The sequence below is a fragment of the Stegastes partitus genome, unplaced genomic scaffold (assembly GCF_000690725.1).
Source record: "Stegastes partitus isolate 25-593 unplaced genomic scaffold, Stegastes_partitus-1.0.2 Scaffold2458, whole genome shotgun sequence".
NCBI classification, from domain to species: Eukaryota; Metazoa; Chordata; class Actinopteri; family Pomacentridae; genus Stegastes; species Stegastes partitus.
Genome location: NW_007580189.1, coordinates 72,703 through 98,071, shown reverse-complemented (window position 1 = coordinate 98,071; position 25,369 = coordinate 72,703). Strand labels below are relative to the sequence as shown.

Below are 25,369 nucleotides of genomic sequence, written 5' to 3'. Positions count from 1 at the left end.
AAAATCAGTGGATCGACAAACACACAGTTTGTGTATTTAATGCTCAAATAGTCAAACTTTTTTTTGTAAATTTATACTGAACTGGATAGAAAGTGAAAGCCAAGTTTGAGGAAGTTTTAAGTTGTTTACTCTCCTGAACTCTGAGCGAGTTTCGTTTTTATTTTTTGCTCAATCCACATTTTTACTCACTGTGGGCTCATTTTCACAAACAAATATTTTATCACTTTGATTATTTACTCTACAAAAACGTAGAATCAGCAGGTACAACATTGGTCCAGTTGTAACTAGTATTAGGAAAGAAATGGCAGCTGTGCATACTGTAGATGTTTTACCATTTACATTTTCACAATCACTACCATCTCTGCATTTTTCTCCTCTAGAAAGATGTTTCCTCATGCTGAATGTATCCTCCAACAACTTCCTCCTCCTGTGTACCACTTTTGAAGCATGCTGCGTTTATTTTTATCAACCAAATATGCTTCTTTTTCCTCCCTGTCTCACTTTTAATTTGTTTTCAACACTTCTCTCCTCTCTGCTTTGTGTAAACACGGTCTGCAGTTCAGTATATAGAAAATATTTACAGAAGTTTTGTAATTTTTAGAAAATAAGACACGTAAAATAACGAGATTTTGATGTAATATCACAATTAACGTTTAAATTTAGTTAATGTTCTTTTGGAAATGACATCTCACGTGATTCAAACCACCAAAAAGTTGAAAATCCGACAATTCTTGCCGTTTTTACAGTTTCTGGCACCGACAAATGGTGTAATTTTGGCCATTTATTAAAAGATAACAAACCCACCGGTGGGTTTTGGGGTAAATGTCACGATTTAAATACTTAATAATGAAATAATTTCTGATCTTTAACCACTGATGAAGGCTTTAAAAGTTAGTTTTACACAAGCTGCTGAAGTAGGAAGATTTTATTATTACACTAACTTTTTATTGTTAAGAATAAATAAATAATTGAATCATGAAACATGAACTTTTGATCTCGTCTCGGCTGCTTTAGAGCGCCGGTCTCTGAAGAGCGACCCCGACTGGCAGCAAGCTCTGGAGGACGCTCGACTGGACGGACAGAAGAGTCCGCTGCCGCTCGAAGTGTTCAAGGTGAGCTTCACACTTTTCTCATCTTCTCAGTGTGTTGTTGGCGTTGAGCCAGACTGCAGGACCACCTGCCTCAGCCACCATTACCTCTATTGTCTGCAGCTAATTTATGATATAAAGCCCCGACAATAAATGGTAACGCTTCATTTTACAGCTCAGTAATTTTCCACCGAGTTTCCAGGAAAGAACTTTGTTACTTTGTACCAATTATAGCAGAGAAAGACGTGCCTTTATGAGAAAAACTCAATTTAATCTCAGCAAAAAGAGCATTTATTATCGGAAATTCAACTTTTTCTGCACGTTCGGCTGACCTGCTGCGCACCGACTACAAGGCAAAATATGGTGCGGTGGCAATTAATTTTTTCCACGAGTAAATTCTCCACCTGTGGGGAAACACTGAGATATGATAAAACAGTGTTTGTGCTGTTAGAGCGTCAGTGTTGGTTAAAACTGAAAGTTTAAAAGCTTGATGTCTCCGAGAAACTCAGCGTTTCAGCACCGGGCAGCAGCGAGGAGTCACTAAATCTACCACAGCGTACAATATACCCAAAGAAGAGCCGCCTTTTACTCACTTTAAGTCACAGAAAAATGGTGCAAAACATGTATGTGCACCTTCCTGTTTACAGTCATTAACAAAACGTGTTAAGAAATTAGCACCATGTATGGGAACTAATAACAAGGTGACACTTAAAATGTATGTTTTGCATCAAAACAAAACAATTTGATGCGTGTAAATGAAAAAGTAGAGGCCAGCAAGAGCAACTGATCACAATATCATCCACAACAGAAAGCAGTTAAGCCAAAACAGGAGAGAACTGTGAACTGCTAAAGTTGGTTTTCTGTGAATTGAAACAAAAATCTGTGTCATGCAGGAAGTTTCTGTGTTCTCGTTTTCAGTCAGATTAGCGAGTAGAGAAAGAGACGGGCGGTTTGCATGAGAAGCAGCCAAAAAAAATTTAACAATTAAACGACTTTATCAACATCAAATCCGACGGAAAAGACGCAAAGCGCCGCTCCGCCAGTGAAAAATCCAAACTTTATCAGGCCGAGCGAAGCCTCACTCAGCGTTTCCCTCATTACCACCCAGCGGGGCTTTTATGACCTACATGGTCTGGCATGTGTGTGCATTATGAAAAGTGGAGCACATTTGTCTGAAACTCTTGACTTTACTGTGTCAGGACCACGTAGACCTGCCCAAGCACTCCTTCAAGACGGGTATGAAGCTGGAGATGGTTTCTCCGTGGGAGCAGCTCCAGATCTGCCCCGTTTCTGTCACCAAGGTGAGTCACACTGAAAAACAACGCCTTATCTACAATTTTTAAAAAAAACAAAAAAAAACTCATGAACTCCCAGACGCCTCCCCCGAACATTCTTCTGCTGCCATTACTTTAGAGGCATTAGATTTTCAGGATGCTTCTTTCCAAGGTGGTGGCCTTGTTGCTCATGTTTTGGATTCCAGTGACTGAATTCCACTGGAAGGCTTCTGGAAAATCGACTTTCCAGCGTCTTCCTGGCGACTTTGGCACACTAATGCTGACTTCTGTTTTGTACATTTACGCTTTAAACACTTTTTTTTTCTTCTTTTTTTAAAAGCACTGTTCCGTGCTGTAAATTATGATGGACTTTTGATTCATAAAACTATCTCCTCTGAGTTATGTGTGCTACTCACTTACATCCTGGTTTTGGAGTTAAGTTGTCAACATCCAACATTTTCTGCCACTTTCTCAGAAGCTCAAAGCCACAAATGGGAACCTAAACTGTTGAAATTTCATCTCAGCTCACTGAGAGTTTCTCATTTTCTAAACACGAGTAGGAAATTTAGGGGATTTTTTTGTGCACCAATAACAGAAGAAGAAAAGTGTAAATTGTGCCAATTTTCCCAAAGACTCATGTGAACTTCCACTTGCTTTTAAAAAAAAATCTGTTTACCATTTGTTGTTTTCCGGTGATAAAAATTCAAAATCAAGTTTTTACTAATATTTAAAGCTCACTTTTAAGTATTTAATAGCTTTAACTATTAACTGTACGGCCTTTGTTGGCTTCCAAACTAGACTTGAAAGGGAAATTCAGCACTTTTTGGGAGACAAATGAAAACACAAGTTTAAGAAGAATGGCTGTACATTTCACTCCTTCTTATATCTGAAGCCTCTAAGCCCGAACAAGTTCCCCTTCAACCCCAGACCTCCTAGCAGCTTTAAAAGGCATCTTATCTTTTAAAAAACTGCTGAAATTACACCATTCATCAGAGCCAGAAACTTTAAGAGAGGAGAGAATCGTTGCGTTTTTTTAACTACTTATCTGCGACATGTCGCTCTGTTGTGACACTAAACTAAATCCAGGTTTAAAATCAATATATTTTATAAATTACTTTATTTCACAAGTATATTTTAAATTCATTAAAGAAAATCAACTTTAGTTTTTTTCTTTTTTTAGGATTAATGGCATTATAACTGCCTCATACTGCACAGAAGACATTTTTTCTGCTTCTAGTCATGGTTGTTCTGTTTCCATAGAGATGCAGGACTTCATATTGTTGTGGAAAAATGAAGCCACAGTGAGTTAAAATGTAACAGGAGCAAATAAAAACACCCAGAAATTGATCAACGCCACCCTTCTGTGTTTCCTCCTCAGGTCTACAATGAGATCTACTTCCAGGTAGCGCTGGATGATTTCTCTGTGGATGCTAAGCCCCGGTTCGTGGTGTGTCACGCCAGCTCGCCTGGCATCCTGCCCGTCCAGTGGAGCCTAAAGAACGGCGCCGGTCTGGAGAGGCCTCGAGGCTACGAGGGCCAGGACTTCGACTGGGCCGACTACCTGAAGCAGAGCGGGACAGAGGCAGCTCCTGACGCCTGTTTTCCTGATGTAAGACGGCTGATTTTAAAGGATTGTTTTTGTGTCTCTGAGGCCGTGCAGCTGCAGATTTCAGCTTTAACATCAGTACTCTGCATGTCCAAAAGCAGCTCAGGTCCAAGCTAAGGTCTGGTACAAAACTCGGCTCCAGTCGTCTTGAGGCCTCGACAAACTACATAATCCGCAACACGTGACACATGCCCGCAAAAAAATATACTTTCAGCTTTTGCAATCAAAAAAAGCTTGGCAAAATTATGACAAAAATACAGATTACCACGTCTGCTAGTATGTACGTTTTGTGTTCGTCAGCTTAGAACAACAAAACTCCAGCAACAATGCCAGCAACAGGAACAAAACATGAATCTGTGCATGAGAACAATGCAATGAGCACTTATGTCTACTTAGGTATATCCTTCTATATATCATAATAAATGCCCGTTTCCTATGATCCGTTCCCGAACAATCGATTGCTTGCAGGCACAAAAAATTATCTTAATTATTACCACCAGAGTAAGTAAAGTGCACGCTACCTGCTAGCATGATATGCTAATAGCTGGTATTATTTTTACCTAGTTATGTATCTCAACAGTTCCCATTGTGATACTGTTCTCCTGTGTAGCTGCTGCAGATCGCATAAACCAAACATACTGTAATATGGCAGATCTGGTATGTTTACACTCAAGCGTTAAACATGAACGTCGGTGGAACAACAAAACCAAGTTGGCTCACTGTTTTACAATAATCCGCCATGTCGGTTGTTGAGCCGTCATTTTAAAAGTACTCCGTTGGAACAAAATGCAGCCACTCAGTCGATTTCTCAGACACGTTGTCGTTTAGTTTGGAGGCAACTCCGAGCAAACGTTTAGTAAATGTTAAATAAGTTGAAACTAGCGGTCTCTATCAGGTTGGATCAGTTGTAACTTGTGAAAACGTGTGGGGTGTTCGCAGATAATCTGTTCCTCCTGCTGCCAAAAGTAATGGATTAATCCTGGAAGGCTGTTGATGCACTTTTCTCCTTTTTTAAGAAGCGACTGGTTTGATGGGAGCATATCGACCAACTGGTCCACCTGGAAGCTGTTGCCCCATTTTAAAATGCCACTTTTTTGTGATAAACTGCTGCGACACAAACACATTTTCCTTGTTTTTAAGTGGTTAGCTATTATTTCATGTTGCTTTCATTGCTATAAAGTAAAGCTGTAGTTTCTGACTGTCAGTTAATGAACGCCTACATCTCGATTAAGGTCAGTGGATGATTAAAAATGGAAGCAACACTGATAGAAAAAAAAAAAAGTCTGGAATGTTGGATTTTCTAAAAGTTTTCACAGTGTTATTAATCTGCCCTATCTGTCCTTATTAGACCCGCCTGACACAGTGTAACATGCGCTGAAGCTGTAAAATCAGCTGCAGCGCCTTGTGCAAGAGCCTTCAAGGGGAACATGAGGGTTAAATCAGTTTCAGTGTCTTGTAATCTGAGGCTGACTGCAGGTTATCTCAGGTTAGATCGCTGTCCTGAATGTAAAATAAACTCCAGCTCTCTCTCTCTCTCTCTCTCACTCCTCTACCCTTTTCCTGCTTTGGCTGTGTTGTGTGTGTGTGTGTTGTGTGTGTGTTGTGTGTTCAGACATGGCAGAACAGAGGCTTTGCCAAGGACATGTGGCTGGAGGCGGTGAACCCTCACCGGCCGGCGGAGGTGTGTGTGGCTCAGATCACACAGGTCAGAGGACGCCTGCTGTGGCTCCGACTGGAAGGTACAGACGTTTGTGTGTGTGTGTGTTTGTGTGCGCTGAGGATTAAGTGTCAGAGGACTCCTGCTGCGCCTCAGAGTGAAGGTTTAAAAAAAAAAAAAAAAGGAAAAGAAAGCAGTCTGAGTGTGTGACAGTCCCCTCTCCCCTCCTCTCCCTCTGCTGTCTACCTGTCTCCAGGTGTGCCGAAGCCCCTGTCAGAGTGCATCGTGGACGTCGAGTCCATGGACATCTTCCCTGTCGGCTGGTGCGAGGCCAACGCTTACCCTCTGACCCCTCCGCTCAAGCCTGTCTGTATGTACACACACAAATAAACGCAGGTGAATGTTTCCCGGGGAGTGACGGCCTCACGTAAAGTCTCTCTAAATTGTTCTCCGCAGGCCAGAAGCAGAAGAAGATAGCCGTGGTCCAGCCTGAGAAACAGTAAGAAAGTTTGTCTGGAACTTATGGCAGGTGGATGGTTTGACTCATGTGCTGATATTATCGCAGCGCAGAAGCTGCCAGTAAATGAAGCCAACATTCAACAGCAAGTCTGCTTTTCAGAGTAACTTCTCTTTAACTAGTTCTCAGGAAAAAAAAGTGAAGAAACTGGTGCAGAAGATAATGAATGTTCCACACAGAGAATGAGGCGTCACTGACTGGTATGAAGCTAATGTTGTTCATATAATGTGGCTTCACGTTCATGACAGGGCTGGACTATAGGGTGAGATTAAAAGGTTATGCTGAGCCTAAAGTCTTTCAATGTCATGGAGCTGGTTCTTATTTAATGTAGCTGTGTCACCATGGTAACTGATGCTGCACAGCTAACCTGCTCCAGAGCTAGCGCCACTTTAACCAATTCTTATCCTCATGATATTCTCTGTGTGCGACACTGATTCTGTTTGAATACGTGACATCTATAATCCCACTGAATGAAGCCGTGCCGTCACAGCGAGCCAAACGTATGTGTTGTGTTGCCACAGGAACCTGCATGCATTCAATAGGTGATGCAGAAAATACATAAATACGCCTATATTCTTGGTCCAGCCTGTCCGCTGGTTTTGCAGTTAACTGAACAGAGATAAGAATGTTCTATTAGTACTAATGACAGTATTTTTAACTTTGATTTGACCAAAAGCTTCCCACATATCCGTCATTATGAGACAGAGTCAGACCTAAATACATTTCTTCAGTTTTACGTTTAAATGAGTGCAGATTAAAGTTTAAGCTGTTATCTTAGTAATAAACTTGGGCTACAATCACTGGTAACTTGTCATATTATAGATTAAATGATCAATAAATTAACTGAGACAGAAAGACAAAATAACTCAAGAGAGAATCTGAAGAACTTAAACTCAAGTTTGAATGTCAAATTGAGGACTGTCTGCATTTTCTTTCCTTGTATGTCCACACTCGTTAAAAATGCTCCTCAACGTGTTTTCCAATAATCAGCCCTCTGAAACCCCAAAACCCACCAGCTGGTTTCAAACACATGATATCTTTTAGGAGATCCCAGCACAATATGTATTTTAAAATTTAAAAACAGGAGGAGCTGTTGGATTTTTAAATTTCCGACAGTCCTTGAACTATTTATCTGTGATGTGCTGAGCTTAATTTCTTAAAAATCACTTTCTTTCACGTGTCAATTAAAAATTCACCAAAACAAACAGTTTGTAGTCGCCGGTTTCTTGTTAAAAGAAAAAGATTTTGCACTTCTCAGCACAATTCATTGGTGAATCAGCTGCAGCCAACAGTCACATGACAGAAATTTAGGGACTTTTTGTGTGAATCAGACTGAAGTGCAGGATGTGTTTGCTCAGAGCAGATAAGAGACAAGTCGGGAAACTAATTAAAAATGTAAACTTATCATTTTATTTCCACTATTTGAGTTTTTTGTACGTCTAGCCATGGTTGTGCTGTTTCCAGAGAGAAGCAGGGAAACAGCACAACCATGTTGCAGTGAAAAATGAGCCCACAGGGAGTAAAAAATGTGAAGCCCAGAAGCTGCTTGGAGCTCAGGGGGTTAAACGAGAGCTAAATAGAAAATGAAACTGAAATAGTGGCCACGTGTATCCGTCAACTGAATTATCTCTGTGACCGAGCCACAGCTGTCATCGGTTAAAGTTTAACTCGGCCAGGAGAGCGGCTTCATTCATGGCCTTTTACTCTCTGTCCTTTACCTGTGAGCCAAAATAATTCACTAAAGATCTCTTCAGAGAAACCTCAAGGCTCTTTTTCTTTCCTGTCTCTCTCCTACTCTGTCATGTAAAGCCTTTAATTGAAACAGTGGCTTTTTAGAGCAGAAATTGCTTTCCCGCGGCGCTGATTGATTTTGTTGACAAATGACATGTTGCGCCGTTTGGCGGCGAGCACCGCCTCGGGAGTACGAGGGGCGATAGTGGTCAGGAAACAGGAGAAATATGAGGTCTTCAGCGGCACTTTGTCAGCTCTCTTATCCAACCGCTGATTCCATTTCTCACCTTTCATCGCCCCCTTCCATCAACACGCCGCCTTCCCCCTCCTCGGCAGCTCCATCCCCCGGCTGCTCCCCAACACACCTGAATGTAGCTTGATCGAGCGACTGGGCGAACGTTTGGTTTCTCTGTCGCTTCTTGTTTGATTAGATGGGTCGGATAATTTTATTGATTAGCCTGACTGGATTGATTGCCTCTTCCTGTGCTAGGTTGGCTCCGTCCCAGCCGGTGGAGACGACCCCTGTCAGCCACTGCCAGCCCGTCGCCGTGGATTCAGGTAATCAAAAGCCTGTTAATTAATGCTAACGAGACGCGATGATGAGGGTTGAGGGGAAAGCCCCGCTCTTCAGATACTCCTTCACGCGTAAACATCAGACATTTATGATGTTTGATGCGTGTTTTAGGTTCCTCTTCTTCTACATGAATAAGCTGTTTTTAGAAGTGGAATGAGTTGTTGGTTTTTTGAATCTGGCAGAAGTGCTACAGGAAGAGCCACAGAGATGTGTGACTGTTGTCTGTAATTTTGCCATCGAAGGCTTAATTCCACTTGCAAATTATTGTCTGTTTCATCGTGTGTTAGATGTTCTGTCTCATTGCCTACCTATTTTCTAAATTCTGATGGTGCACAAGTGTTGAATGCCAACTGGGACTGCTTTTCAAATCCTGCTTGCTCACCAAGCTGCATGCAGAGCGACAGTGGACCAGAATGGGTTTGTCCAATTGTCGATACAGAAATTTAGACAGCAGAGCGACCGATGGCTGATATATAATACAGATATCGTGTTGTTTTTGCTTGTTTAACAAAAAAAATACAATTTAATAAGAATAATACCAAATAGACTTAGATAATATTAAGAAGACTTCCCCCCTTGAACCCCAAAACCTGCTGTTCAGTGTAAAAAGCCTGTTCAATTCTAAAAAAATCTACATAATTACAACAATAATCACAGAAAGAAACTGTGAAAACAAGAAAAATTGTCCGACTTTCTACTTTCTGCCATTAAATAAACTAATCATGTGTGATGTGCTGTTTTGTCAGCTAAATTATTTAAAATCTACCCTAAAATTGTGGAGGGTTTTTTGCCAAAAAGAAATAATGCAGCCTTAAATGAATGATTGTTTCCTTGATAAATCGATTACAGCAGCCCTGAAGAGAGACGTGGATTCTGTCTGCATATTCTAACGTTTGGTTTTTACGCTAATCTTACAACAAAGTGGGAAGTGCTGCAGAAAGTGTGCCTGGTTTAACTCCAAAGAACACACATTAAAATAGCAGCTACAACAAGAAACAGGCCGAGGCCAAATTTGCAGTGTGGCTCATCAAGTTTTATTTTCTCATTAGCGAACGGTTATTTTTTTTAAATGAACGTTTTGTTGTAGCTGCACAGGGAGGACTGTGTGTGTGTGTTTGGCTTTTTATCAGCTGCAACAAGAAAACTACACCCACAAGCAAAAACTTGGAGCCAGAATTGAAGCATTCTTTTTTTTAAGAAATGTTAAAGTGAATCTTTCATGACCGCTCTGGACCCTAAAACCTGCCAGCTGGTTTAAAAGCTTTGTTTAAAAAAAAATCACACTATTTATCAGAGCCTGTTAAACTGTATGAACACAAAGAACCGTCAGATCTTCAACTTTCTGACTGTCCTTAAATTACTTGCTCCAAAAGAAAACTCAACCAAATGCACCCTTATAATCATTACAACTCATAAACATCACTTTTTTTCTACTTGTGTCATATAAAAATTTGCAAAAACTAAACCATTTTCTCTAACCAGACTCTTTAAAAAACAAAAAAAACTGCACTTCTGAGCACAGCTTTGAAGTCGTTAGTTACTCAGCTGCAACCAACAACTACATGACAGAAAATCTGACTTTTCTGCTGAACTGCAGCCTGTGTTTACACAAGTATGGAAATAAATTAAAAATGTACGTTCTCTTGGTTACTCCTGTGCTATGCATTTGGATTCAATGTTTTTTGTTTTTTAGATATTCAGCTTTGCTTTGCACTATAACTTTGGTATACTCCACAGAAGACAGTTCTGAGTTCCCTCTACTTCTAGTCATGGTTGTGCTGTTTCCATAGAGATGCAGGTTTTTGTATTGCAGCTAAAAATGAGCCCACAGTAAGCAAAAATGTTAAAAGAAAATACCCAGAAAATGCTTGCATTGTTCCCGCACAGTGCTTTTGTTCTAAGCGTTTCCATGTGGGTATGCCAAGTAGGTGAACATGTCAAAGAGAAATGAAAGGAAAAGGTCTTTTATCCAACGTTACCTTCAGAAATAATGGAATATTATGTAAACTATTCACTCAATGAATGTATATGTTGACATTTTCAGTGTTCAGCAAGTCTTTAGTTGCAGTTTAACAATGCAGCTGACAGACACATGTGAGCGTGTTGTCTTTCGTTGTCACTTTCAGTGTCTAAAATAACCGTGTTTTTCCTTAAAGCTGTTCTGCTGTAATGGAATCCAACGCAAAGCTGCGCCTTCCCCACATTGCAGTCAATGTAACCTGCCAGCGACGGCAGCGGGATTAAATCCAAATAGTAGAAAACACAGCCAGGTAAAACTGCCTTATTTAAAGAGCGGTGGGATGCCAAGCGATGTCAGGTGTATTTCTGGATGCATTTCGGCAGCCAAACATCACAGAAGAAGACTCGCGCCAGAAATACCACTTCCTCCTCTCGCCTCGTCACGTATGCAGTGTTTAGTTTGTGTCTCCAGACAACATGTATGTTCAAACACTGAAACAGCAGAGGGGAGGGGGGGTTGCTGTGTGTTGTTTCCAGGAGATCCTTGTCCCCTTTTCCAAACCCCCTGTTTAAAAACCACCCACTCGCTCATGCATATTCATCGGATCACCTAATTACTATTCACCCCTGGCAGTGCAGTTCCAGGTGCCGGCGGTAGTCAGGGGCTGCAGGAAGGGCGGAGAGCAGCAGCGGCGCTCAGTCCACCCTCACTTCATCTCTTGAAGGCACATGAGCAGGACGCACCGGCGACCCAGTTTGACTCTGCGTTCACCTGTGTGGTGAAACAGTCAGAAGCACACACTAATGATATACAAGAAGAAGATGGGGACAATGGGCTGTAAAATAGGAAAAGAACAAAACCTGCTGTCTGACATTCACACTAAAGAATTTGTGCTCTTCTTACTGGTTTGAAGTGGACAAGAAAATGAAAAGGAGGTTTTTGCACCAATCAGGATTTAGAAATAATCGTTGGAAGTTGCTGGGTTATTTCCTTAAACTGCAAACCCTGCCGGTAAAGTCATGATAAGGTAGAGTAGCTCAGTGTTTGACTTTTAAAGCATATGTAAGTAAAAACTAATTACGTTGATCCAAACTTTAAACATTGCATATCTCCCTTAGCATATGCATATTTACTGTGATAGAAAGACTTCGTATCATGAAGCCATGTTCTCGGGGACATTTACATAAATGTTGTTGAATTTCAAAAGATGAAAGTGATGCAATTCAGAAATGAAACACTAAATATGCAATCCAACATTACAAAACATTAAGATATCTTTTTTTTTAAAAAAAAAAAAAAGAAGACTCCCTCTTTCAGCAGTGTCTAATGTTCTTTCAACACGTTAGTGACCCTGAAAATCTGCTGGTAAGAGTCCTCGGTGTTTTCTAAAACATGTTTTGTACCAGCAACATGAAGTCCTGCACCTCTATGCAAACGGCACAACCATAGCTAGAAGTAGAAGTTGTGTAGTAATATATAGAAGTAACACAAAAACTACCAGGTTTGTTCACATTTTTACAACCTCTACAAACTGGGGTTGTTGTTTTTTCCCTAAACTAATCTGCACCTCAGCTCTTGTAAGATGTTTCACCATGCTGAATGTGTCTTCCAACAACTTCTGTATCCTGTTTTTCCACCATGCCACATTTACTTTACTTATCCAGTATGTTTTATATTTACTCTAAATCTCTCTTCTTGTCTTTTATTTCATCTGTATAAACACAGCCTGCAGTTCAACCACAAAGTCTCGTGGTTTCTCAGCTGGGGAGAATTTTTAGCTTTATTTTTTTTGTATACAGGATCTGGTTTGTTTTTGGTGAAATGTTAACTGAAAATGTTTTATGAAATGATTTTGGTTAATTATTTAAATGTTGTTTCTCCTGATGAAACCAAATGCAACACATAGTACATTCTAGGTCCACAGGAATGTAGAAAATTTGTTTGTAGTTATTACAAGTTGTGTAATTTTGGGGGTTACTTTAAAAAAAAATGTTTTAAAAAGAAGAAGAGGAGAAAATATGCGAGTCACAGCCGCTGGCAGCTTTTAGAGTTCAAAGGGTTAAAACTGCAAACACATACTCTGCACCAAAAGTACTCTGCTTAAGGATTTGTGGATCAGAACACGGAGGAATACTTTGCCTGTATAGTCATCTTGTGTTTCTGTAACACAGCCCATTAGAGCTGAGACTAAATCTGACATCCAGAGAGCTAAAAACGTTAAATTTTGTTCTTAGCTCTCAGGCTTTTGTTGTATATGAAATGGAGACAAAAAGGGAAAAAGGAAAAAATGTGTTTTAGTAATTTTGGTGTGTTTTTAAAACAAGGGATTACTGATTATGCCAGAGTGACATGTTGCATCATGAGTAAGGTTCCTGTTTATGTTGTTTCCTCTGTCCAAGGCTCAGCCAACGGAAGATACTGCTGCTCCAAGATTTTTGTCAACCACCGCTGTTTCTCAGGACCCTACCTCAACAAGGGGCGCATCGCGGAGCTGCCGCAGGCTGTCGGACCCGGAAAATGCACGCTGGTCCTCAAAGAGGTGGGCTGATGTCAGAAGCAGTGGGGGGAGACGGAGAGGAGCAGGTTTAATCAAAGAGTTACACACTTTCAAAGGGAGGGGAGGGCTGACAGAGATTGAAGGAGGGAGGAGGTGAAAGATGGAGGGCGAGACAGCGATGTCTTGTTAACCACCTGCAGTTTCCCAGCAGTGCCTCCATTTTAATGTGAGGAGCTGTCAGTCAAGTGTGTTTACACTTTTACATCGTCACTGCCGCTCAGCAAAACAGCCTCTTAATTTCTCCAGAGACTGTTTGTGCGCGAACGTGTGCGTGCGCTGTCTGTGTGTGGTTGTGTGTGCGAGAACGCAGTTTTGTCCACAATTTGCGATCACTGTTTATCTTTGCGGTTGCGTTTTGGATCGTACTCGTGCGCGTACTTCTTGGGAACTGTTCGCTTGAACCGGGAGTTTATTTCTTTTGCTCTGCTTTTTTGCCTCCAGCTGCTGAGCATGTTGATCAACGCCGCCTACAAGCCTGGACGAGTCCTGAAGGAGCTGCAGGAGCTGGAGGATCAGAGCTGGGACTGCCAAGAGGAGACCCTCAAAGCCAAGTGAGGAGAAAATAGAAAGGAGTGCTGGAGAACATGCAGGGCAGCAACAGAACATATTGTTTGCTCGTTTCATTCGGCCTTCTCCTGTTTCTGGTCCACTTCAAAAATGCATTCATGTCTAAAATCAAAAAAATGTGGATTTTACGCCTAAATCATAATTAATCATCACATGTAGAGAAAACAGCCTGGTGTGTTTCTCCTCCTCTGTTCCTACGAGTCCATTTTCAAGCCTCCACTGAATTTTTTATGCTATTCTTTTTGTTGCCGTGGTTTGTGTAAGGTCTGCATTTTCATCCACTGCCGGCCGCACGGAGCCAAATTATTCCACAGCTCCGGGCTGCGCGCTCTCTGTTTTCTAATCAAAAACTGCTCCCGTTTTTTCCGCCTGAAACGAGGAAGAATCGGCCAGTCAGAGGTTCCAGTACCTGCGATGGCCTGCAGAGCACAGTGATCGCATTCATGCGCGAGTGTTTTGACAACTCGCCAAAGGAGTTACTTTTAATTTTCTGGGGCATCTACCGCCCAGAGAGCCAATTTATTTCTGACTGTGATGTGTAGAAGGTTCAGTACACAGTTCAATTCAATTAATCAACGGCAAAAACTTGACAAATGTATTTGTCGGCGTCGCCGCGGTGAGACGAGTTGACGGAGAGCACGCCTTTCATTAATTCACGGTTCTGCTCTCTTTTATTTTGACTGGCTGTAATTTTCCTCATATTGTTATTTAAAATTGAGTTTGATGAGGTCCTGTTGGGGGCAGGTCTCTGGTCATTATATTCAGATCGTTAATAACCGCAGGGGTCCAAATGGACTCGCATTGTGTGGGAAAATTTAGATTTTTTAGATGACTATGCATGAATCTTTAAAACATGCATTAGTGCTGAAAAAATCTAAGAATCAGAATCAGAAATTTATCCCAGAGGTGCAATTAGGTGGGCAAAGAGCGACACATTAAAAATGAGCAAGAGGTTAAAAGGAAAGAAAAGCCGCTCAGCGCTCCGACCGGGCGACCGCAGGAGTAACGAGCACAATCTGGAAATTAAAGACGGACGCAGCCATTGGTGTTTTGAAGATTTGAGCTAAGAAGTTTGCCGTCGCCGTCTTGATTTTTTGAAGTGGGATGCTGAAGTTTTTCTACTTGGGTTGCAAACTGGTTAAATTAAAGATTTGTTTTTCAAATAACTGATTAAATCTGTGACATGCATCAATCATCCATCTCATAGGAATCCTCTGAGCTTCAGTCAAAAGCAACTGGACCAGTTTGCTTAATTTCTAATCATATAAAACTCACATTTGAGAGATTGAAGCCACACATTTAGTTATTTTTACTCAAAAAACTAACAATTACACCCACTCATAGGAGACACCCTTCTTGATTTGTTTCACTTTCATCTGCTTCTTTTTATTTAGTTCGTTATTTTAAAACCTGAATTATTAAAAGAACTCGGTCTAAAGACACAACCAGAGCTCTGACTTGTGTCTGTTTGGGTTTCTAAGAGGTCACTCTAGTTCAGCGAAAACAAGCCAGATTTTTCCTTGAGTGTTGCCAACAGATGAGCTCACCTTCCCTGACCTTAGCCATTAGGCAGAATATTGCAAAATTGACCGTGCATCCAGCTCCGCTCTCCTGAATCGCCCTCATCAACTAGACAGTCTGAGTTCACGCCTGCCCTCCTAAAACAGCCCACTTTCACATCATCACCGCGCTGGCAATCATCATTCTTTGTTGAGCGCTTTGATGGATTACAGATAGTTTAATTATCCATTGTTCTCATAAATAAAAGTGTAATCACTGGCTGACAATGTCACGACATCCCTCCCTGCTCCCTCTTTTCTTTCTCCCCCCTCCAGATATAAAGGGAAAACCTATCGCTCCACCATCCGGATCGTCCGCCTCGCCGACCAGATCCCAGATTTCTGCCGTAAGGTGTGTGTGAAGCTGCAGTGCTGCCCGAACCTCTTCAGCCCCGTCCTCGTCCCCGACAAGTGCCCAGAGAACTGCTCCGTACAAACAAAAACCAAATACAGTGAGTCTCTGTAATTATACGCGTCACTTCCTATGCCACAGCTATGGAAGAAAATACCCAAATCAAAGCTTGTGACGCTGCAGAAGTGTATAATTGCCTTTGATGAGTAGCTAAGTTTTGTTTTGGTTGCATTGTTTTCGACATCTGCTCTACGTCCGCAGCCTATTACTATGGGAAGAAGAGGAAGCTGTCCAAGCCCATGGGAGGAGAGGAGACAGCCGAGGGAGAGCTGGCCAAGCCGGCGCGCCGCAGGAAGAAGAGGAAAGCTATCTTTGTGCAGAAGAAAAGACGCTCGTCCGCTGTTGACTACACTCCCGCTGGCTCTCCGCAGGTTAGAAAACAGTTGTCTTCTCCGTTTGTTGTCTCCGCCTTCCTCTCTTATGGCAGGTGTCAAAATCGAGCCCATAAATATAAACAAACTCAACCCTAAATATCACACGGGAGGGAAGAAGAGGAGCTTCTCGGCCAGAACATGGAGCTCATCCTGGGTTTTAATGCAGATAGTGGGTACAGAGATTTACTGTATACCTGCCTAAAAATAGCAACTTACTCTTGCAGAGTTCAGTCGCAGTCAATCATGCTCCAGCCTTTATGTGCTCTGTAGTGTTTACCGCGCATTAATACTTGTTTCTTCAGTTTAGCCTTAAAGGATGAGCCTTTTCCTTCTCCCAGGTAACACAAGCAGCCCGTTTAAACCGCAGGGAGAAGTGCAGCCTCAGGAAATAAATGTCCGTTACATTATGGTGCCATAACCCCTCAGCTTCAGAGCTCAGAGAGAAATATGAAGCAAACACACAAACTTTGTCAATGAGAAAAAATACTGCTTATACCAGTAGCTGCTGTAAAGCTGCAGGAAGGCGAATCTCCAGAAGGAGACGATGCAGCAGACGGAGCAGTAAAAATGTTAATCAGCAGCTGCAGGGTGGGGAGTGTCGTTATGGTGGTCAGGAACGAAAAGAACAGCAGGTAGAGAGCATTTTAGATTTAAAAAATGTTAAATTAGAAAAGACACTGTTTAATAAATGCTTCTCATTAAACATGCAGATCAGCTAAGCTCTGTTGGGATGTTCAGAAATGTCAGTATTTGATCATCATGTTGCATTTCTTCAGCAGGGTGAAATGTAGGATTTATTAATTACATTTTCTACTAAGGCTTTGACTTCGTTTTTTCCCCCATAATTGGGTAATTTTCAGATTATTTTCTGAAATAACTGATTAATCATTGACTCTATGACACGGATAAATGCCAATCTCCATTATTCCCTAGTTAATGGTATTCAGATTGTAGATTCAGAAAGACACTTAAATTTCTAATCATATAAAACAGAGAAAAACAGAAAATCCTCACATTTGAGACGTTCAAATCATACTTTGGTATTTAAAAAATAATGTTTTTTTTTATTAGTAAATTGGTAAACCTATATTAAAATAAAGTATCTTATGATAGAACATAAAATTAACTTTAATTTCTGAATAATTTCAACTTGGGAAAGTTGTTCCTGTCGTTACAGCTGCAGTCAAAGAAACCAAATATTTCTCCTTCTAATAAAAAACAATGAAAGCCAGACAAACATCAGCGAAATTTTTGAGGGTTCATATTTTCAAACTTCTTGTTTTGCACCATTCAAAGTGCTTTACAAGTTACGTTAACAGTAAAACAATGAGACAAGAAATAATTGTTTAAAAAAAAGCAACAAAACCAATAACGTTTTTTTAAAAATAAGTAACTGTAACAATGCGAAAACTAAACGAGATAAAACACAATGACCAGCGCGGGGCAACAAAACCTTTAAAACGCCAAATAAAATCAAAAGTCGGGCTGAAAAAGTCAACTAGACATCAAGTATTAAGCTAAGTATGGAGGTTCATTAAAAAAGCAGATTTGATAAAATGACATTAAACTGAGTCCTACAGAATTACATTTTATAGGATAATATTTCCCTCTGAGCCTTTCAACCTGTAAATGAAATCAGTGATCTTATTGTACATTTTCTCTCATCCATCACCAGAATTTCTTTCACCAGTCTTCTTTGGTTTTCCTTCCTTCTAATCTTTACTGTGGCTTCTCGCTGCATCTCTCTGATTGTCTCATGATTATTCATTTGATCACTCGAGAGGTGCTCTTAAAGGACACTCCTACGCCGCAACTACGACTCATTCTTCTTATTGACTTTTAGCAAAGCGCTTCTTTTTATTCCAAAGTTAAGATTAGTCGAGTGTAATTCCTACAACTTAGTTTTTTTTTTAAATGGCCTTGAGGCCTTATGCACACAGTATGTTATCATGCTACCAGGAGACCTCCCTGATGTTAATAAAAGTTGCTGCTCAGGGGTTTTTCAAAGCTGCTCACAGCAACTTTGACTCACTTTGAGGAGTTTTGCTAAATGTCAGTAAGAGCCTGAACAAACAACAGCCCACTCAGAACAGAAAGCCAGTACTGGAGCATGTTTGAGCAATCAGCGGGACTTCTTCTGCTAAGAGAACATAGATTTGAAAACTCATTCATCTACTGGCAATTATGAAGAATATTAATTTGATTTGGCCAAAACTAAAGTGACTTCCACGCATCCTTCATTGTGGGTCAGACCTACATGAACGTGTTGAGTATCATGTTGGAATCTGTGAAGTTTAGGGTTTAAGAGCTGCTGCATTGAGAGTCAGCGAGTGGGAAAATAAACACGGTAACTTCCACGACTAGCAGTTTTCCAGCACCATTCTTCTCCTGTATTGTTTGCAGTAATAGCAGTTGCAGAAGTGATCTTAATACACTTCTATATTCCGCATAGTTCTCCATTATAACAACCAGCACGACTTGGTTGAAGTAGATGTGGCTCCATTGGTCCATTTTGTGCTAAACGCTCCCCACAAAGAAAGTCTATAACCACCGTCATGATATTTATATCTACTTGGGGTTTCGGGTTTTATTAAGCCAGCTCATAGCAAGTCTGGCTATGTTGAGTATGCTTCGTAGCAAACTCTTCAGGCTGAAGCCAAAACAGAACAAGTGAACCAAACCTCTGAATTTCTGCTTCTTTCAGGACAGCGATGAGGGCGAGGAGGACGAGGAGATGGCCTTGCAGTCGGGCAGCGAAGGCACCAGCTCGGAGCCTCGCGAGGACCACACCGACGCCTCGTCAGTGGAGGTGACCAGCAGCCGTCCTCGCCGGGCCGCCACGCTGCGCAGGGCGGTCAGCGCGGGAAACGCCACGAGCAGCCAGGAGGCTCCTGGAAGCCGCAGGAGGTCGACGAGGTCGCTGTCGGCCTACAACCAGAACAAGTACCAGCCGCCCAAAGGACAGGACATGCAGGTGAGACCCAGGCCTCATACTTCCTGTTTACTTATACTGTTAAATCAATATATTAAAATTCTCATTCAGCATTTGGACCGTCACTGGATATTCTTCAGTAGGTTTGCATTAGCAGCTTCTCTAAAACAGGTTCCACAGACGTGTTCACCAGAATAACTACGTGTGTTTTATAAAAGAGAACTACTCAGTGATTGGAGTAATAAAATACTCAGCCAGTGTTTGTGATTGTCTAATTTACAGTGTGTGTTTAATGTGTGTGTGTGTGTTGAGGTGGAGGAGGAGGAAGGTCAGCTGGTGTTGGACAGAAACCCTCTGGAGTGGAGCGTAGACGAAGTCGTCCAGTTCATCAACTCCACTGACTGTGCGTCTCTGGCCAACATCTTCCAGGAGCAGGTACACAAACACAACCACACACACACACACACACAGTCGTACACTTTGTTGTGCCTCTGTGAGCTTCTGACTGTAACAACCACTGGAAATAACTGGTAATAAAAGAATCCTCACTGTTTGATCAGATACTCATGCAGGTATTTTCGGGTTTCTTATTATTTTAGTCGACTGTTAGAAAATGAAGATGAAAAAGAAAATCAATAAAACAAAAAATCTGGGTGAGAATTTCTTTTTAAAAAAAAATACTTCCATTAACATTTTTTTCTTTTTTACTACTTAGAAGAAGCTCATCCTTTGTTCTCATTACTTTACAAGGTTGTCTGACGCACAGCTTTAGCCAGTATCAACAATTTAAAAGTATAATAGAAGCTAAAAGCAACACATCTGCTGCAGCCACAGCAGGAAGACGAGCTGGCAGATAAATGCAGACTGTGTGAAGAATAAATTAGATGTGATATAGACTGTTCTTATAGCACGTAAGACAATTTGATCATCAACGTCACTTTACTATCGTTACTCTCCAAAAGTAAAAGGTTTGCTCTAACACCGATTCTGTAAAAAATAAAGGATTCTGCACCTTCTGGTACAACTGAGAAGCCACGAGAAGACTCACCAACATTCACCAAATATGAGGGGAGTTTTCAGCTGAACTGCAGGCTGTGTTTAGACGGAGCAATTAAGAGAAAAGGACGGAAACTAATTAATTAATTCCAGTATTGGTAACACTTTCAGGCACTTGGAAAAATGTTGGAAATTTGGATTTTAGGGAACTTCCGTTTTTTTTAACATGAAAAATCATTATTAATTAATTACTTTTATTGCTTTTTTATGATTTATATGGCATTATAGCTGTTATACTGCACAAACAAGCTTTCTATCCACGGTCGTGCTGTGCTAAAGAGGTGCAGGACTTTACATTACTGTAAAGCAGACAGGAGCAGAAAGCGCTCAGAAGCTTTCGGGGTTCGGAGGATTAAGCTGAAAAGCCCAGGATCAGTGGAGCTCTTCTGTCTTTCTCCGTTTAAGTATTTGTCTGTCCCTTGCAGGACATCGACGGCCAGGCTCTGCTGCTTCTGACGCTGCCTACGGTCCAGGAGTGTATGGATTTAAAGCTGGGACCCGCCATCAAGCTGTGTCACCAGATCGAGCGGGTTAAGGTTGCCTTTTACAGACAGTACGCCAACTAACGGAGGAGCGGCATCACCCGCCGAGCGCCCACCAGGTCCAGAGGGATGTCAGGATTGTTCTGTTGGATTAGCTGCTTCCTCGTTGAAAACTTTTCCAAATTGCAAGAAGAACCGATTTTTCTTTTTTTGTGGATTGGTTGCATTGGAAAAGCACAAACTGAGGATGATTCCCTACGCGAAGGATTAATTTCTGGGTTGCCTCTTGTGTGAAAATGTTATGCAGTACCCACAAAAGAAAAAAACTTCCCCGCTGCCGACTCCGGCAGAACAAAACACACGGAGTGGATCCGTGTGCTTTACTGAACTGTGAAGACGTTATTTTGAGAAGCTGAGGACTCGTTTTTTGAAGAAACTAGTTCATTTCTTACTTTTCATGTCCATTTTTATTTGTGATAGAGGAGCATCATAGCGGTTAAGTTAAAACTATTAACCATTCAGAGTTTTCCCTTTTTGTGTGACATTAATTGGTTCTGAAAAATATATTTGAGAAATTATTTAACAAACCAAGAACTAATATATTTGGAATATTTATTGCCTTCCTTATTTATAAGGAGTAATCTACCTATTTGGAAGCAGAGAACGAATTGGAGAGCTATATCTCGAATCTTTTCCACTGAATCAAAAGAGGAAGCAGGATGTACGTTTATTTAGATTTACAGGTTTTTAAAAAAAGCATCCCACGTGTTGTTCCACAGAATAACACTCTCTTCTTGTTATCACAGTCACATGAAACAATCATGTAAGCTATTTTGTGTCCATCTATGCAATTGTGTTGCAGATATTTTTGATAAGTAAAAAAAAATAAATTTCTATTGATTTTTATCTGTTTTCTCTGGTACTTTCCTTCTGAATAAGACATTCTATTCCTGTTACAACATCAGCAGCAAATATTTATTTTGCTGAAGGCCTGTATCTGCATGGCTTCCTGTATTTGCTTTAGTTAGAGGAAAAAGTCACCTGGATGTCAGCATTTTTAGAAAACTTTAACAGAAGGTTCACTTACTATAGTTTTTGGCAAAGTAACTATAAAAAGAGGAAAATGAATTTATAACACGTTATAGCAGTTGTGTTCTTGTATTGTACCAACACAAGAATAGTTTACCAAACACGAGTCATAATTTAAGTTTATGTAAGTGTTTAGAAAAAGGAGAATTTGTGTTTTTCACATACATTACAATGATTTTCTACAATCCCTTAATCTATACTTGCTCTAAATGATATACACTGAGCACTCTCCTAACGTTCAGCAACAGTAGATGCATTACATTTGCATTATTTACATAATTGTACAATTCATTTTCGATCTACATTGGTATTAAACGTTTGAGTTCATTATATATGCAGCTGTTTCAGGGAGCTTTAAGGGCTAACAGATGCTCCTTTGTGCAGGGTGAGATATAGGAAGTTAGACTTTTCTGCGGTTAACAAAAAAAAAACAAAAAAAAAAGTCACAGTTTAAAGAGGAACTACAGTCTTCTCTGCTGCTCTGTTGAAACAATCAAGACGCCCTGTTGGAGCGCTTTACCTCCTTCAGCTGAATTACTAATTGATCACCTTTTAACTGATAAGAGGACGGCTGAATAATCAAGCTAATAATTGTCATTAAACTGTCTAGTATTATATTAGGTCCTTTTACAGGTATTTATGTTAGAATAAGGTCACAAAGGTGCCAAATGTCATTGAAACAGGTGGAAATGTGACCTAAAGGGTCGACTTGATTGATTTGGAAAATGACTAATTATGACTTGATTAAACAATACAGACATTTACTGAGACAGGTGCAACACCTGAACGCCGCCTGTTGTGATGGAGGGTGTGAAACCTCGTTAAAAACTGAGCAAAGAAGTCCAAATTACTAAATATAATTGAAAATGATTGAGATATTTAGTGAAAGTTATAAATAAAGGGCTACAATAGTTACATAAAAGTCATGGAAAATAACTAAAATACTCAGACAAAACTAATAAATAGGTTTATATGTGAGCTAAACGTAGCGGAAACTGACTCAAATATTTTGCTAAAATGAATGAACAAAAAACAGGATAAGTTCTCCTAAACAATAGAAAATATTTCACATATGTAGATAAAGGAAGGAAACAAATAGATGTAAAGTAATAGAAAATGGTGTAAAAATTTAGATTAAAAAAAATATTGAATTAAAGGTTACAAACATAAGCTGAAAAAATTGGAAAATGGTTGAAACATTCAGCTAAAAGTAATGCATGAAGGCTTATAAGAGTTAAAATACTAAAAGCCACATGAAATGCATGAAAGGCCGGAAAAGTGACCTAAAATGATAATAATAGTTTAAATATTGAGCAAAAAAGTAGTGGATAAAGGGCAGGAAATGTTAGCGAAACGTAATGAAAAATGGTTGAAATATTCAACTAACAGTAATGTGTAAAGTGCTACAACAGTTAGAAAAAATATTGAAATATTTAACTGGTAGTGATGCATAAAAGGCCACAAAAGTCAACTATAATAACTGAAAATGGTATTAATACTTAGCTAAAAATATATGTCACGTATTCAGTTAAAAGTAATGGATAAACAGTAGGAGAAGTTATCTAAAAATGGAAAATATTTCACATATTTAATTAAAAGTAATGGATAAAGTGGGCAAAGTCAGTTAAAAGCAATGGGAAATGTTTGTAATTGACATACATAATGTACAAAACAGACTGATATATGAAGGTGAAACAAAGACTGAAGCTATAAGTCATGACATCCTGAAAGCTTTTGAGACAAAAAACTAAATGTGAGTCTATTTAAATAAACACAAACACCAGCAGAGTAATAGTAAGATGTCAAATAATGTAAATTAGACACAAAACAGCTGACGTAACGTATTCTGTGGGTAAAAAAAGAAGAAAAAGAAATCCCTGACAGACACTAATGTATTCCACAAAAACCCGACAGCACAATTACACATGAAAAAATGAGACCGTTTTCAAAACAAAATGCCACCAAGACTTATAATTAAAACTGACGTGTTTAAACAACAGCCGCAATTTATCTCCTTTCCTTGAAATAAAATGCATTTTTATACAAAGAGTATCAACACAAGCTTTCAGGCAGCCGTCGATTCCTAAAAGGAATCCTGCCATGAAGCTGCGATCCTTCATCCAAAAGCCACTTTAAAGTCCAACTACAGTGAGCTGCGTTTGTTTAAGCTTTATTTGTACAGGCCAGGCTGACTGAGCAGACGTGCTGTTACTGCAACACCCTGTTAAATAAATAAAAGCAACAAGACCAGGCACAAACACAACCAGATAAAAAGCAGAAAACGCTGATTCAGGTACAGCAGGTACAAAGAGACAAAGAAAAGCAATAAAACCTCATCACCGACACAATGCAGCTGGGGAATGTTGGCATGTCTGATCATCAAAATAATCTGTTGATCCACTCGTCAATTAATCTGTATTTGTGACACCACATGCCAGCTGTAATCATTAAAACAACAACAATGCTGGAAAAAAAGAGCTATAAAAACAAGAATCACCAGACTTTTAACTTTCTAACAGTTCTTGGATTCTTTGTGTTATTTTTGGTTTCGTTTGGGAAAACAACTAAATCTAATCTAAAAAGAAAAATTATGATATCAAAAAACCCACAAGTCTCACTTCAGAATTAGCAAAAATTATCAGTTTTTATTCACTAGATTTTATTTTTTTAAAACAACAACAACTACACCCCTCAGCGATATCGTGAACCCAGTAGTGACTCAGTGGTGACCAGCAGTCATGTGACAAAACTTTTGCTGAACTTTTTTCATTCTTTAGAAGGCAAAAAAAAAAAAGGCATTATAACTTTGCCTTTACATTGTTTAGTTATTCTAGTCATGGTTGCAGTAAAAAAAAAAAAAAAGAGCCCAAGAGAAACACCAAGAAACTGCTTTGGGTTCAGAGGGTTAAAACACTTCTAGACTTCGACTGACTTATTAATCCCAAAGGGAAATTTATAGACGAAATTACACCTCAATGTACATTTTAAGTTACAACAAAAGCCATTAACTCACAAAAATGAGCAAAGAAGCAACCACAGGATGAAAAAACAGCAATTTTACCATATATAAACTACAGTAATGAGGGTGTATGTGCGTTAGCGTACATGTGATTGTGTTTACATTAATGTGCTCATGCTCATGTGTCCACATGTAAAAAAATCACATCTGTCAACATCTTATGAAGAGATCAGCAGGCAAACTAAGATTAGAAAAAAAATGTCTCTAAAGTTTAAAAACATTAAAAGCAATAAATAATCATAATTTATTGCAGTCAAATCCCAATACTGACATTGTTGAGCAGTTCAGCTATTTTCCAGATGTGACTGATCCACATTAAATCCATGTTTGTTTGTTTGTTTTTTTTATTAATGACAGTTTAAATTTGTGTTTTTTCGTTATTAGTTCCATTTATTCAGTCATGGTTGATTTGAAAACTTAGCCTTTAGTATACAGAATTTGCTCAAAGAGCTGGATTGTGAGTCAATGCCAACAGAAAGCCAATTCTCAATTATGACAATCAAATTTACAAGATCTGATTTAAGCATAGAGGACAACATCTTATTACCATATTGATCTCATTTAACGGGCCCAAGCAGTTCTAGTTTATCAAAAAAAAAAAAAAACAGTGACATTAAAGCTGCATTTGAGATGATAGAGCCATTAGCAGAGTGATTTATTGGTAGAACAGTTCGCGGTGGCAAAACAAAGTAAATCGCCCCCTACGTGGTGATGATGGCTGTCTCATGTAGCAACATAATTGGAGGTAACGCTGTGTTAGTCATGCATGCGGCACATGGCCCGATATGCTGATTCATTTGCGCTGTTCTCTGTGGAACATCAGCCAATAGAAATTCATAAAAGCGGTGATTCACATTCAGCGGCGAGATGTGTTGTGCCTCACCAGCTCTCTGTAACGGCTGCAGCTGAATTAAT

General features: G+C 39.9%; 1 protein-coding gene across 4 annotated transcripts in view; it reads left to right on the top strand.

Annotated features, from left to right (window-relative positions):
* sfmbt2 (Scm like with four mbt domains 2) overlaps positions 1–21,252 on the top strand; it is a 63,975-nt gene extending 42,723 nt beyond the window's left edge. For all 4 annotated transcript variants that reach the window (XM_008305272.1, XM_008305273.1, XM_008305274.1 and 1 more), the window contains 14 exons: positions 1,015–1,112; positions 2,288–2,389; positions 3,741–3,971; positions 5,581–5,707; positions 5,882–5,995; positions 6,082–6,124; positions 8,364–8,431; positions 12,807–12,946; positions 13,406–13,515; positions 15,367–15,542; positions 15,704–15,873; positions 18,581–18,850; positions 19,121–19,243; positions 20,290–21,252. In XM_008305272.1, coding sequence (XP_008303494.1) covers positions 1,015–1,112; positions 2,288–2,389; positions 3,741–3,971; positions 5,581–5,707; positions 5,882–5,995; positions 6,082–6,124; positions 8,364–8,431; positions 12,807–12,946; positions 13,406–13,515; positions 15,367–15,542; positions 15,704–15,873; positions 18,581–18,850; positions 19,121–19,243; positions 20,290–20,430 — 1,913 coding nt within the window. In that variant the 3' untranslated portion in view covers positions 20,431–21,252. The remainder of the gene's footprint in view (positions 1–1,014; positions 1,113–2,287; positions 2,390–3,740; positions 3,972–5,580; positions 5,708–5,881; positions 5,996–6,081; positions 6,125–8,363; positions 8,432–12,806; positions 12,947–13,405; positions 13,516–15,366; positions 15,543–15,703; positions 15,874–18,580; positions 18,851–19,120; positions 19,244–20,289) is intronic.
* Positions 21,253–25,369: the final 4,117 nt, after the last annotated feature.